Raw genomic sequence first — 15,521 nt, forward strand, 5'->3', positions numbered from 1 at the left:
CCTGGCTTGGAGGTGAGACCTCCTGTGGGAACTTAGTTCCCTCCGCCTCTCTGCCCTGAGCCTCTGCAGCTCAGGAGAGGCTGGAGGGTTACCGGACCTAGAGGCAACCTCAGCCTCCCCTGACGGGGCTGAGAGTGGAGCACCTGCAGGCAATGGGTCCTCCATCACCTCAAGAGCCAGAGCAGACTCAGCTGGTGCCTGCACCTGAGGACCCAGCACAGGTGAGGACCCTTCAGGCTCAAGCCCCAGCTCAGCTGGTTCTGGAGGCGGGGACTCCTGTGCAGGCTGGGATTCCTCAGGTTCAGCCTCCGAGTCCGAATCCCAGGCCAGCACACCCACAGACTTCCTTCCTTCCCCTCGCTTCCAGGCGACAATCTTCAGACCGCCATCACAGTCGCCAGGAACTGTGGGATGTTCTCCTTCTGCACCAGAGTGATCCTTGTGGAAGCCAGGGAGGCAGAGGGCTCCAACCGGGCATCCGTTACCTGGCAGCTGCTAGAGGAGGTGTTCAATTCAGACGAAAACACGGTAAGGCAGGAGCTCCAGAGCTTTTTGCATAGCTTCAATCTGGGTGGAATGGATGTGCCCCCAAGCTTCTGACCCCGTTTGGCTGAGATGCTTCCAATTGCGCAAATTCTGAAATAAGTCACCGGGGCGTAATTCCTGACTTCCAGACTCCCGACATCTCCATTGACATCTCTGAGGCTAGTGGGAAAGAGAGCGACTTCCACTTCGCCTTGAACGGGGACACCTATCACGTCCTCATGAAACACTTCGGCAGCCTCCTGCCAAAGGTACGCTGTGGGGAAGGCGGTGGGTGGTCCCTAGGGCTGGTGGCAAGGAGGGAATGAGGAATGCCCCCCCCCCATTGAGACCAGGACGCATCCTTAAGGGTGCTTCCTTGGAACCAGCCTGCAATGCGAGACTTTCTTTGGGCGGAAGGGGCCTCCAGGTGTGTGTCTTGTGAAGCAATAAACGTCCTGCCCTTTCAGGGTGGGCTTGTACTGGACCGTCTTGATCTTCTGTCCACGGCGCAAATGTTCTTTGGCGCTCCCAGATTTCTCCCGCGTCATTGACTCCTCTGCACAGCCTCCCTGGACTCCTCCAGGACACTGTTTCATAGAATCGTAGCATTCCGAACAGGATGGATCCCCTAAGCGCCATCTAGTCCAGCCCTCTGCAGTCCTAAAGAATCCCAGATAGATGGCCATCCTGTGGGAATGTTCAGGGATGCAGGAGAGGATATATTGTTTGATTATAGCCTTTCCAACTTGTGTAAACAAGTTCACAGTTTAGCAGAGTAACATTCCCCCTTTTTAAACTTGCAGCGGATGCGTTTGCTCAGGCTCGCTAAAGCCTCTGTAATAACTGTTTTGGTATTTTCCCCTTATTCCCTCATAAAAGATAAGACACGGCACAGTCTTCTATATAAGTATAAAAAGAGTTTACTCACTCACATTCTGTTCACAATCGGATCCCAGAAGGCAGACTTAGCTTAGAAAAATAACCTACACCTGGAAACTATCTCATAAGGAGACAGTCCCTTTGTCCTCTGTTGGCTAAGAGAGCATTTTTGGCTAAGCAGATGTTGCTTCTTCGATGCATGTAGTCAAAGAGAGAGATGGCTGCCCTGCCCTGTGCTTTTGTTGTTACCTGCGCAGGTGAGGCCACGCCCATCTCTGGTCACATGCAGAGGAAGTCTGTCCCAGCCCAGAAGGAAACAGGAAGTTTACCTGCTGGCTGGACAAACATTCCTCCCCATGTGTAAACATGTTCACTCTAGAAATGTTTTACTTGACTGCTCTTGTGTTTCACATCCCACGGATCCAACCTCTGTGTAAAAACATTCAATGAAGGAGACGCTACTAGATGAGGCTTAGGATCCCTTCAAACTCTACAATTCTATAATTCTGTGTTTATTTGGTGGGGTTTTTTTATATATATCCACAGATTCTTCTGAACGCAACAGTGTTTGCCAGGATGTCTCCAGCACAGAAGTCCAGCCTTGTGGAAGAATTTCAGAAGCTAGAGTAGGTTCCTTCCTTGCCATCGTGATTCTGGGAGCGGAGCTCAGGGGACAGAGAGAAGGACCTTTTTGCCCTACAGTAATTTTTAAGATATTCCTTGAATATAATCCATTCTTGATTTACCTTTTGCATCGAATACCCTCATACCCTCCCTGTCATTTTTGCCATTCGCAGATATTCTCATAGTTTAACTTGCCATTCAGATTTTGTAGGTATAGTTTCATTTTTCCAATACGTTGCAATAAAAATTCTGGCTGCGGATGTTGCATACATAAAGAGAGATCTTACTTCTTTTTTTATTTCAGTTGACATTATCCCTAATAAGAAGGCTTCTGGTCGTTTTGTGAATGGGATTTTTAACATCTTTTTTTAAAAAACAAAAACCTGAACTTTCAAATGATGTTCCCTCCTGTCTCCTAGCTACTACGTGGGAATGTGTGGCGACGGAGCCAACGACTGCGGGGTAGGTAATTAGATTTGTTAAATAATAATAATAAAGCAGCTTGTGACCCACCCGTATCCCTTTCCCCACGGATGTGGCGGGTCCTAAGTGGAAACCAAAAGGCGATTCCTGTTCCTACAATTCTCTTGATTCCATCTGAGATTGAATGGGGGCGATGGCTGATGCTGCTGCTCTTTCAGGCCTTGAAGATGGCTCACGCCGGGATCTCCCTCTCGGAGCAAGAGGCTTCCGTCGCGTCTCCCTTCACCTCCCAAATCCCGAACATCGAGTGTGTGCCGGAACTGATCAGGTGGGTTTTGCCTCCTTGGCTTCCATGGCTTTGTTCCCGCCACGCCAAACCTCTCCGGAGGTGCCTTGTGGGACCCAGTGTGGCTTTCCTCCGCTGCCTCCTTCCTCCTGTTGTAATAATAATAATAATAATAATAATAACGGTCCCCACTCACCCCACGCAGGGGGAACCCAGAACAACGGTGCACAAGCCCTTATATAGACTTTTGAAATTGCCCACCCTGTAGCCCAAGACCCCCCCAAAAAACATCATCCATACATCACAGAAGGAAACGGTCTACCACAGAAATCCTGATAATGGTCACTGAATGCTTTACCTGGGCAGCCTGGCCATTCTGTTGTGATGGTCAATATTTTAGTTTCCTGAATCCTGGTCACAGGCTCACCCTATTCATACACAAATACGCCCTTAAGACAGGATTTGTAAGCGAAAAGGCAATGGGATGGCTTTCCCCATTTGCCTCCTTTACTGCAGAGGAATACCGTATTTTTCGCTCCATAAGACACAGTTTTTCCCTCCTAAAAAGTAAGAGGAAATGTGTGCGCTTCTTACGGAGCGAATGCAGGCTGCGCGGCTATCCCAGAAGCCAGAGGTGCACACCGATCCCTCTTGCTCTTCTGGCTTCAGCGAAAGCAACGCAAAGCCTCTTGAGTGCAGCGGGAGCGCTCCTGCCTCTTCGCTCAAGGGGCTTTGCGTTGCTTTCTTGTTTCTTGTTTTCCTCCTCTGAAAACTAGGTGCGTCTTATGGTCGGGTGTATCTTATAGAACGGAAAATACGGTATTGGAAGAATCCAAATGGCTTCAGGATTGCTCTCCCATACTATTTCAGACACATGGTTCATATGTTTAGATATGTGTGCATTTATGAATTTTTATTCTGTATTTGAGACTTTAAAATTCTTATAACGCTTCCTTCTGTCCTGCTGCTGCTGCTGGCACTGCTGCCCTGGCCTCCATGCTGCAACAGGGACCGCATGGCTAACGTGGTGCCACCCACTGGGACTGGCACTTGCCCTGGCAAGCCTAGCCACTTGCCGAGTCTTTCAGGCCCCGAGTTGTCCTTCTGGACTTGAGCTGCCTCTTTCTCTTCCCCAGGGAAGGTCGTGCGGCCCTCGTGGCCTCCTTCTCGGTGATTAAATACCTGACCCTGTACGGGATGGGCCAGTTCATTGGCACTGCTCTGCTGTATTGGGTACGTACATATGTAAACATTGACAGATGTAGATGTCAGGAGTTCGTCCTACACTCGAGTAGGACCCTGGCAGAGACACATGCCCAACTGGCATGTTCCCTCCCTCCTGGTCGATCGTTCGGGAGCTTCAAAAGCTTTCTTCTGCCCGAACATCACAGCAACCGATGCCAACAGACATTGGCACATTTAGGGATCCGCAGTCTTTGCAGTTCGCGTAACAGACCTCAGCAACTCAGCATTTTGGCTAATCTACTTTATTTACATCTAAACACACACGGAGCACTGCAAGATGGCTCCCTCTCTCTCTAGCATCAGACAGCAAAGAGGAAAAAGAACAAAGGACAACAGTCCCACTTCACGGAACACAGGAACACAAACATCCTGTCTCTGTCACTTCCCACTCTGTGGAGTCAAAACAGACACCGCCATGTGATAGACAACAGTCCCATGACTGCAATCACGGAGCAGGAATTCTAACAGTAGATTCATCCAAAGGCCAAATGGTGGGTGACTGACAGCATGTGCCCCTAAACTGTAGTTCTGACTTGGAGGTAGACAATGGCTTCAGTTGAAGAGAGTCCTTTCTTTCTTTATTTTTATTGCTGTAATTAATTAATATACTAATACTATTAATTACATTCCCTCCAAGGAGCTCAAGGTGGTTTCTATCTTCTCCTCCTCACCCACAGCCAGCTGCATTTCTGAGTGAGGGATTTGGAACCCTGGTCTCTCCCCAGGTCACAGCCAGATCCTTGATCCACAGTGGTTCTCGTCTTTATAAAAAGCCTCCACCTAAAGGAGCAATGGGTTTGTTGCCTGGGATCCTGTAAGGCAGGGAAGTGATTTTGCCGCAATGGAGCGTGGACCCGTGTGTGAATCCAGTTCCAGCAAGACATCTTTGGGTGCCGTTGCAAAGCCCCATAGACTCTCCCACTCGGTCTGAGTTAATTCCGTAACAATCCGAAGTAACCATCTGGGTGACAATCTGTCCACAAGCGGCAGGACTGAGAGCCCTCCGTGAACTCATTCTCTCTCTCTCTCTGCCCCACTTTTAGCAAATACAGATCTTTGGGAATATCCAGTACCTCCTTCAAGATGTCGGCATCACCCTAGTCGTGTGCCTAACAAGTAAGCAGATCCCTGTGTTATGGGGTTGTGTATTTAGCAGGCGAGTTCCCTTGGGGGTTTGGGGCCGCTGCTACAAGGAAGGTGCACAGTCAGATGTGAAACACGCCAATTCCCCCTTGAGCTGAAGGGAGCCTGAATTTGGCTTACCCCAACCTGAATGAGCAAGGGACGTGGGTGGCGCTGTGGGTTAAACCACAGAGCCTAGGACTTGCCGATCAGAAGGTTGGTGGTTCGAATCCCCGTGATGGGGTGAGCTACCGTTGCTCGGTCCCAGCTCCTGCCAACCTAGCAGTTCGAAAGCACGTCAAAGTGCAAGTAGATAAATAGGTACCACTCCGGCAGGAAGGTAAACGGTGTTTCCGTGCGCTGCTCTGGTTCGACCAGAAGCGGCTTAGTCATGCTGGCCACATGACCCGGAAGCTGTACGCTGGCTCCCTCGGCCAATAAAGGGAAGGGCAACCTTTCTAAACTCTTCGCTTTCTCCATGCCATCTCTTCCTCCCCACAGTGAGCCTGACCCACGCCTACCCCAAGCTGGCCCCCTACCGACCCCCCGGGCGGCTCCTCTCCCCGCCGCTCCTGCTCTCCATCATCCTCAACGTCCTCTTCACCCTCACCGTCCAGGTCTTCGCCTTCCTGTATGTGAAGCAGCAGCCCTGGTACTCTGTCCTGCGCAGCCACAGGTGAGGCCCCCATCCAAAGAGCCCACCTCCCAGGGAGAGGCTTAGAGGTGGGGTGGGGTGGGGGGCCAGGGGGGGGCCATTTCCCTCTTGCTGGTGTCTAAGGGTAGAGGCTCTCCTTATTCCCAGAGGCAGCAGTGGGAGGGTGGGGGCGGAATCTCCCTTGGAGCTCACCCAGGCCGCCTCTGCTCACGGAGGATACCCCCAATTTGCTCATGGGGAAGTCATACAAGATCCTCTCTCGGTGGAGCCTTCCTTCTGATCTGTTTGTGGGGAGGTTAGATGCCTCATTCTTTTGAGCTGCAAAGTATCTCCTTAAAAGAAAGAATTGGGAAGTGGTGCTGGGTGCCAAAGGGGCAACAGGGTTTAGTGAGCAGGAAGAACCTGTGACGGGGGACAGTTCAGACTCTGAGGCTGGAGCAGAGGCGTGGGTTCAAGAGGCTGCTGCAGAACCCAGAGAGACTGCGAGATGTGATCCATGAGAGGCAGTCAAGTACAACGTTCATTCTAATGCTAGAGAAGACATGCAGGGGAATGTTTGGTCCAGCCAGTTGAAACTTCCAGTTCCTCCTGGCTGGAACATCCTTGCTTTACAGGTAACTAAAGGTGGGCTTGACCAGACCTGTCCAGGTAACAAAAGGACAAGTCACGAAGCACACCTCTCTCCTTTTGACTCCCGTCTTCATTTGATCAGCTTCTAGCTAGGACTGCTCTGCTAGCTCTCAGCTAACAGAAGCACTGGGATTATTCCTCCATATGGGGTAGATCCACATGCACATAGTTGTAACTAAGTCTGCCTCCAGGAATCCAACCGTGAACTGATGTGAGTAAACTTCTTTCATTATCTTTGAATAAGATTGTGGCATCTTTATTCTTTTAAGAGGGATTCAAGGGAACTTACCAGGAACGTACAATTCAATCAGAGACGGACTGAATTGTATAATAGTGAGAGGCTCACACGAGGCTGCAACCAGCTATCTGCTGTGCGTGTAAAAAGGGGAATGTAAACTCTGCCAAGTAAGGATCTTGCTAGCACAAGTTAGGAAGGATATTAATAAACAATATATCCTCCCTTGCCACCCTGGACATTGCCACAAGCTCCCCTTCCCCTGTTCTCCCAGAATAAGGAGGGAAGCAGAACAGAGACCAGAGGTGCTCAGGCGCAGTTTGAGGCGGCTTGGGAAACATCTGGGAGAGGAGGAGCCTTAGGTGGAAGGCAGGGACCTTCAGCCTGGCAACTGCTCCATGGGGCCAAGACCTGCTGGGAAGGGTTCCTGAGACCACTAGGCCGAGTTGCCTGCCATTTCCTTGAATGAAGAGTTAACTTGGCCAGCATCTGCCTCTGCCTCTTCATTCTGACCTGCATCTGACCAGGGGTGGGGTGTGTGTGTGTGTCTTCCTTCCAGGGGGTGCCCTACTGCAGACCACCCTGTGTCCCTAGGCAACGGGACGGCCAGCAACGCCACAGCCCCGGAGCACTCCGTCCTGAGCTATGAGGACACCACCCTCTGGCCACTGGTCACCGTCAACTGCATCATCGCAGCCTTTGTCTTCTCCAAGGGGAAACCCTTCCGGAAGCCCATCTACACCAACTGTGAGTTAACGGGGAGGGGGCAGCGGACCCTCACGCCCTTTCCTGCCTTTTCGGTTCATGATGACTTCTGCCCCACCCAGCCCAGCAGAGACCCCAGAACCAGCCTTGCCAGGGGTCTGGTTGTGGGCATAGCCCAGAGAGCTTTCCATGCATTGTCTCTTTGCTCCTTATCACACCCTGTGGAAGGAAGGAAGGAAGGAAGGAAGGAAGGAAGGAAGGAAGGGAGGGAGGGAGGGAGGAAGGAAGGAAGGAAGGAAGGAAGGAAGGAAGGAAGGAAGGAAGGAAGGGCTCATCAACATTGTCACTTGACCCATATTTTGACTGCATTGTGTACCAATTATTTTCCCCGAGTCCGAGAGCTTTTCTTGTTTTTCCACGGCTGGACCTTGTGAAAATCAGATCTTACCTGTTGAATTGAAGCTCAGGGGAGCGAGATTTCTGCTCAGATTTTCTGTGCACCAGACTAGGTCCAATGATTCAACGGGTTCAGTTCTTGGACTCAGGGGAATTAATCAGTGCAGGATGCGATCAAAATATGGGCCAGGCAAAAGTGGAAGGAAGGAAGGAAGGAAGGAAGGAAGGAAGGAAGGAAGGAAGGAAGGAAGGAAGGAGCCCATTGTGGTGGCAGCAGGAGCAGCCCCAGTGACCAGTCGCCCTTCCTGAGGTCCAGGGACACATGGGAACCTGCTTGGTTATAACAATAACAATAACAACAATAACAATAATTTATTATTTATACCCCGTCCATCTGGCTGGGCTTCCCCAGCCACTCTGGGCGGCTTCCAGCCAAATATTAAAATACAGTAAAACATCAGTCATTAAGCTGATCAGCTGCCTTCAGATGTCTTCTAAAAGTCAGAGAGTTGTTTCTTTCCTTGACATCTGATGGGAGGGCGTTCCACAGGGCGGGCGCCACCACCAAGAAGGCCCTCTGCCTGGTTTCCTGTAGCTTCGCTTCTCGCAGGGAGGGAACCGCCAGAAAGCCCTCAGCGCTCGACCTCAGTGTCCGGGCTGAACGATGGGGGTGGAGACGCTCCTTCAGATACTGTTGTTGCCTGCCATCTCCCATTGCTCTTCCTGACCCTAGAGGCCCCCCGATTCCTGGGCTTCACTGGGGGCTCTTCCTCTTCTTGATTCCCAGATATCTTCTCTGGCCTGCTGTGCATCCAGCTTGGAGTTTGCCTTTTCCTTTTCTTCGCTGACCTGGACCCCGTCTACAGAGGAATGGAGGTGAGTCGGAAGTGCCTAGCAGGAGACTCCAAGGGAGGGTGGATGGTGAACCCGGAGCCCCCCTCAGCAGGAGGATATGGGCAGCTGGCACCAGATTGGAGCACCATGCTCTCCGCTTGGGGCAAAACGCAGAGCCCTGGGCCGGGCTCCAGGGGTGTGGGGTGTGGAAGGAGGGGGCAGGTGCCAGGCAGGCTGACCTGAAGGCGCAGCGGAAGCTTAACCAGCTTGCAACCTCTTTCCTCACAGTTTCTCTGCACCCCAACCACCTGGAGGCTGTATGTGCTGATGATGCTGCTGGTGGCCTTCTCCGTCTCATTCTTCGTGGAGGTGAGCGTGATTTCAGGAGTCTGGCTGCTGGCCCATCTAGTCCAACGCCGTCTACACGGACTGGCAGAAGCTGTCCACGGTTTCAGGCAGGGGTCTCTCGGTCCCAGCGGGGATTGAACCTGAGAGCTTCTGCTTGCAAGGCCAACGCTCAGCCTCTGAGCTACAGCTTTTCCTTTCTCCCAGGGGTTGTGGGAACCTGCTGGTGGTGGTTCAGGGGATGTGGAGGGGATTTGGGGGTTAAAGAGGGTCGGGAAAGCGATCCCTCGGGCTCAGCATCCTCCTCCTGCTCACCAACAGATGATGATGATGATTAATTAAATTGATATACTGCCCTTCAACTGAAAATCTTCTGCTGCTTTCATGGATCGGAACCATCCTCTGCTACCAGATGTCGGGAATCAAGCCTTTATCAGGAGAAACTGGCAACTCTCCCATGCACCCGGCTTGATCTCCTGTTGACCTCCCTGTCTGCTTTCCCGGCAAGATCCAGGCAGAGGTCGCGATAGGCGATCCTCCTCAGCGTGAGAAGGATACACCCCTCTTTCCTGCCCCCCAGGCAGGGGAAAGAGATAGACAGAAACGTATTTACATGCCTTTATTTCTGTCTTTGCAGCGTTACAAAAAACATGACTGCTCTCTTCAAATTCCGGCAGTCGAGAGAGAAACTCCTCCTGTACTTCCTGTACAGCTCATATTACACTCTGAGCTAATTCCGGTGCTTCGCACTGTGAATAGACTGTCCCTCTGTTTCCCACGGAACAGTCCCAACATTCCCATTATGTTTTGCTTTCAAGCTACCAGCAGCTCGCGGGTACATTGCTTCTATATCGTAACAGTTTACAACATAACAAATACAAAATGAAGACACAAAATCCTAATCCTAATAATAACCCCAATAAGCCCCCTACCCCAAACACATTTTAAAGGGCATAGCATGTTGTTCATCCCAACGCCTGGTTGAAGAGGACCCTTTTCGCCTGGTGCCTAAACATGTGTAATGGAGGTGCCAGGTGAACTTCCCTGGGGAGAGCATTCCACAAGCGGGGAGCCACCACAGAAAAGGCCCTGTTCTCATGGGGCCACCCCTCTTGCGGAGCAGGCACACAACAATGGGCCTCAGAAGATGATCTTAGGATCCAGGTCGCTTCACGTGGGGAATATGGTGGTCCTGAGCCATTTCAGGCTTTAGAGGTCAAAAGCGGCGCTTTGAATGATGCCCGGAAACTAAGTGGCAGCCGGTGCAGTCGGGCCAGGATCGGTGCAATAGCCTTAAACCATCTTGGCCCAGTGATTAAACTAGCCACTGAATTCCCAAAGCAGCAACTTTCCCCCCATAAAACGCTGCAGCCTCGATGCCTCTAGATGCTTTTGGGATCAGAGGCAGCTCTGCTTTGGAAGGCCAGGAGGCGGGAAAGATGCTCTTGCGCTCGGATCCTGCCTGTGGGTTTCGCTCAGGGGCATTTGGTCAGCCACGGTGAGAAGAGGATGCTACACTGGATGGGCCCCTTTCTCTTTTATATATATAAGTTTTTATTAGTTTTTTAACGTCATTTTCAACAGTAATTAAACATACTTTTACATCTTCTTCAATTTTTTTGACTTCCATCAGTCCTGCCTGAAAATTTTCCAATCTAATCTCTTAGTATACATTTCTTATTTTCCCTGTTACATTTCAAACTCATAACCAATATCTCTATCTTTTTCTACTTTTTAACACTTTGTATATTTCTCCTTACAAAACTTCTTGTAGTCCTACTAGCGTAATTTGTTGATTACAGTTGCTCTTCAAACAATTCATATACTTCTTCCAATCTTCTGTAAATCTCTGGTCCCGCAGGTTTCGAATCCTTCCTGTCATTTTGTCCAGTTCTGCGTAGTCCATTAATTTCGTCTGCCATTCTTCTTTCGTCGGAATTTCTTCTTGCTTCCATTTCTGGGCTAACAATACTCTTGCCGCTGTTGTTGCATATAAGAACAGTTTGACATCTTGTCTATTAATATCTTGGCCTACCGGTGAAACTCGGAAAATTAGAATATTGTGGAAAAGTTCATATATTTCAGTAATTCAACTTAAAAGGTGAAACTAATATATGAGATAGACTCATGACATGCAAAGCGAGATATGTCAAGCCTTTATTTGTTATAGTTGTGATGATCATGGCGTACAGCTGATGAAAACCCCAAATTAACAATCTCAGAAAATTAGAATATTAAATGAAATCCGCAAAGCAAGGACTGCAAATAGAGCAATATTGGACCTCTGAGAAGTAGAAGCATGCCCATGTACTCAGTACTTGGTTTGGGCCCCTTTTGCATCAATTACTCCCTCAATGTGGCGTGGCATGGATGCTATCAGCCTGTGGCACTGCTGAGGTGTTACGGAAGACCAGGATGCTTCAATAGCAGCCTTCAGCTCTTCTGCATTGCTTGGTCTCATGTCTCTCATCTTTCTCTTGGCGATGCCCCATAGATTCTCTATGGGGTTCAGGTCAGGTGGGTTTGCTGGCCAATCAAGCACAGTAATCCCATGGGCATTGAACCAGGTTTTGTACTTTTGGCAGTGTGGGCAGGTGCCAAGTCCTGCTGGAAAATGAAGTCAGCATTAGAATTAGATATTCTGATTTTCCGAGTTTCACCTGTATAATACCAAGTAAAAATGCTGCTGGTGTTTTTAAGAACGGATGGGCCCCTTTCTCATGCTCCCATGTTCTTTGCAGGACGGCATCCTGCAGAACCACCACCTCTGGCTTCTGATCAAGGCCCTCTTCCGCTTCCGCTCCTCCAGCCAGTACCGGAAGCTGCAGCGGCAGCTGGAGGAGGATGCAAAGTGGCCGCCCACCAGCCAGAAGGTCTTTGCAGAAGAGCCCAAGAGTGGCGCTTACGTCAACCCCGTCTATGATGAGGCGGGAGAGAACTAGCTGGGGAGGCCGGAGGCTGCCCCAGGAGGACTTGCCAAAAGGGACTTTTTGTGTGCAGAGAGACTGATGGAAACCCACGGGAGATCGTGCTCCTAGGAAGCCCCTCTGACGGTGCGCACAGAGCCTGCCTTTGCTCATCCAGCTCAAGGAGGTTTGCCAGGGGGGCATTTTGCTGTTGGCTCTGCCTGAGTGGGGAAATCTAGGGCTTGATCCCTGTGCCCACGCAAGAGATCTCAGCCTCTTCCACGGGGATCCAGGCTGCTCCAGCGGAAGGGACACACGAGGGAACACCATCCACTGTGTGGAAAATAAAGACAACTCTGTATTTTTGTTTTCCCAAAGAGAATAAAGTGGGTTTTTTTTTCCCTTTTATGATCGTTGCCAGACATTTATTTTGAGTTCTGCTACTTGCAAAAATGTGCCGCAGAGTTGGTGCATCTGTGTGTATATGGAGGGCAGGACAAGATTTGGGGGGTTTGGGGAGGAGAGGGAAGACTTCACGGGCATTAAGATGAACGTCATTGAGTTGTTGGGTTGGAAGGGACCCCAAGGGTCATCTAGTCCAACCCCCTGGACGGCAGGAATCTCAGCGACAGAATCCCTGAGAGATGGCCGTCCAACCTCTGCTTAAAAGCTTCCAAGGAAGGAGAGTCCTTCATCTCCCAAGGTCATCCGTTCCGCTGTCAAACAGCAATCACTGTCAGAAGCCTGATCCTGATGTTGGGTCGGAATCGCCCTTGTTGTAACTTGAAGCCCTGGGTTCAGGTCCTGCCTTCTGGGGCAGCAGAAAACCTTCCAAGGGGCAGTCCTTGAAGTGTTTGAAGACACTGGCTCTCGTCCTGCCTCTCAGTCTCCTTTTCTCCAGGCTTATCCCGACCCGACTCCCTCGACCATTCCTCATAAGGCTTCGGTCCTAAATTCAGTCATTCTCTCTCACACAATCAGAAAGTTGGTGTTTAATGTGCTCCTCCTCTGTGTTGTCATAGGAATTTGAAGGTCTCAAATATAGAATAGGTAAAGGTAAAGGGACCCCTGACCATTAGGTCCAGTCGTGACCGACTCTGGGGTTGCGGCGCTCATCTCGCTTTACTGGCCAAGGGAGCCGGCGTACAGTTTCTGGGTCATGTGGCCAGCAGGACTAAGCCGCTTCTGGCAAACCAGAGCAACGCATGGAAACGCCGTTTACCTTCCCGCCGGAGCGGTACCTATTTATCTACTTTGAATCACTGTCCTTCCGATCAGCAAGCCCTAGACTCTGTGGTTTAATCCACAGCGCCACCCACATTAATATTGCACAAGGCAAACATACATACATAAGTATATAAACCACATGTTTAGAGCAGTGCAGGAGAGAAATCCAAAAGCCATCTTGGCTCTCCGAAAGACCCCACGGAGGCAGAAAGCCATCTGGGGAAGTTCCTGAAGGGATTCCTCTCCTCGGCCTTAATGGTTGTGGTCTGCCCATTGCAAATGTTTTGTGTAAACTGTGGCTGGAACTAGGTGAAACTTGCTTGATCCTCAGGAATATCACCCCTTGGCCTGCCTGAGCCACAGGAACCTGGTGTGTGATGTGATTTCTGACTCTCCAGGCCAAAATGCCAAAGCCAACTATTATAAGAAACAAAATAAAAAAATTCCTTCCAGTAGCACCTTAGAAACCAGCTAAGTTTGTTATTGGTATGAGCTTTCGTGTTCATGCCCACTTCTTCAGATACACGCACATGAAAGCTCATACTAATAACTAAGTTAGTTGGTCTCTAAGGTACTACTGGAAGGATTTTTTTTATTTTCTTTTGACTATGGCAGACCAACGCGGCTACCTACCTGTTATAAGAAAAAAAACTTCTCCTTTATCCCTTATGGGGTACCCAAGAGCCTGTATAGAGTCCTTATGTAGGTTCTCTAGCAGTAAGAGAAAAGAGGCCAACTAGAGAATATGGATTTGTTAAACACAATTGAATGTTGATACCAGTGACTGGGGTGATAAGACAATGGGTCAAAGTCGGAAATATGAAATTGGGGGAAAACAAGAGAGGAAAAAGTAGGAACAAGTAAAAAAAAAATTTCTCCCGACCAGCCAGAACATGGGAAGTCCCCTCAAAAAATTTTATTTGGAATGTATAATTGTCTTTATTATTTGTATTATGATGTGGCAAGATTTGATAGGTGATTAATTGGAATGTTATGAATGAAAAATTATTATTATTATTATTTTAAACCACTTTCCACGTCACCATGTAACTCTTCCCACAAGGAATTTGGGGGAAGACGCTTTCACAGTTTCTCCCCACAACAACCCGGTGAGGTAGTGGACGCGGAGACACCGTGACTGGCGCAAGGAGGAAGAAGAAGAAGAAGAAGAAGAAGAAGAAGAAGAAGAAGAAGAAGAAGAAGAAGAAGAAGAGGCTTCAAGATCCCCCGGTGAAACAATCCCACTGATTTCAGCGTATTCCCCTCCCAGCCAAGTGGGTCTAGAACGGAAGGCAAAACAGAGTTGACCTGAATTGCCTTCCTTGGCTGCGTCTCCAGCGGCAAATGTTGATCCATTTTGTTGCGCAAAAGCTGATCCATTTTGCAATGCCAGACTGTCCAAGCCAGTGCTGGATTTACGTATATACGTAAAGCTAAACAAGCTATAGCTTAGGGCCCCACTTGATTGGGGGCCCTCAAAAAATTTAAAGGAAAGAACCTGGATGTACATTTCCAAAATATAAGATAAAAAAGAAAATAAAACCTACATACAGCAACAGTGTTTTGTGTTGTGCAGGCTCCTATTTTGTTATGTGCAAATGGCTTGAAATGCCTATTATGTCCCTCAATTACCATATAGCATATATTCAAGAAACAAAACAAAAAAACAGCAACAATTTGCAGTTGACAAAGGACAGCTGGACATATAAAGGGCCCCATTGTTAAATATGTAAAGAGTTTTGAAATATGTCAGAAGGAAAATAAGAAAAGTTCATCATGCCAGATTTAAAGTGTTCATAAGTGAAGTAGCCAAGGAAATAATTTTAAAAAGAAAAAAAAATCAAATAAATTCAGCTATAACAATTAGTTGTTTAACAATACAATTAGAAAAGTTTGCTCTCTATCTGTGAATTTGGCCCCACAATCTTCTTTTGGATCTTGAAGAGTAAATCAGTTATCGAATGAGTGGTTTCCGTACTTCGTTGAAGGTTCCTTGCCAATAGTCATCAGTGGAAAAGCATGAATTCATCAGAAATACATTAATTCTGGTCATTTTGAATATCAGCCAATGTTCACTGGCTACAAGATTCATTAGGTAGGAAGAGAAGGGAACCAGCGCTAGCACAGTGGTTTAACCGTTGGTGGTGGTGCTCTTGTGTGCAGATGCTGCAGCAATTCCTCCTATTGTGAGAAATAGCAATGGTTCGTTAATTCAAGGCTACATGCCCTGCTATCTGCAGGCTCAGGGAAGAAAGGAGAACGACTCAAAGGAGCAACAGAGACATAAGCAGAGCCTTTCAATATGCAAGCCCCAGTTGAAGACACAAACACGGCCAGGCTAAAGGTGCAGCAGACCACCAGGAGAAGCCAATTCACAAAATTCTTTGTGCACCCTTCATGCTCATCCAGGGCTGTCTTACCCATGGGTGCTAGGGGTGCAGGGCACCTGGGCGCCGGGCTCTCAGGGGCGCCAGGCCGAGAGTT

The 15,521-nt window shown here is 49.1% G+C and overlaps 1 protein-coding gene across 1 annotated transcript in view; it reads left to right on the forward strand.

The window, feature by feature from the left end:
• LOC114598119 (putative cation-transporting ATPase 13A5) overlaps positions 1–12,217 on the forward strand; it is a 59,183-nt gene extending 46,966 nt beyond the window's left edge. Inside the window, exons 20-31 of the mRNA XM_028731816.2 lie at positions 368–528; positions 675–794; positions 1,951–2,030; positions 2,448–2,490; positions 2,670–2,779; positions 3,874–3,970; positions 5,026–5,098; positions 5,606–5,780; positions 7,184–7,371; positions 8,513–8,601; positions 8,848–8,928; positions 11,646–12,217. Coding sequence (XP_028587649.2) covers positions 368–528; positions 675–794; positions 1,951–2,030; positions 2,448–2,490; positions 2,670–2,779; positions 3,874–3,970; positions 5,026–5,098; positions 5,606–5,780; positions 7,184–7,371; positions 8,513–8,601; positions 8,848–8,928; positions 11,646–11,846 — 1,418 coding nt within the window. The 3' untranslated portion in view covers positions 11,847–12,217. The remainder of the gene's footprint in view (positions 1–367; positions 529–674; positions 795–1,950; positions 2,031–2,447; positions 2,491–2,669; positions 2,780–3,873; positions 3,971–5,025; positions 5,099–5,605; positions 5,781–7,183; positions 7,372–8,512; positions 8,602–8,847; positions 8,929–11,645) is intronic.
• The last annotated feature ends 3,304 nt before the right edge of the window (positions 12,218–15,521 follow it).

This window comes from Podarcis muralis, chromosome 6 (genome assembly GCF_964188315.1).
Source record: "Podarcis muralis chromosome 6, rPodMur119.hap1.1, whole genome shotgun sequence".
NCBI classification, from domain to species: Eukaryota; Metazoa; Chordata; class Lepidosauria; order Squamata; family Lacertidae; genus Podarcis; species Podarcis muralis.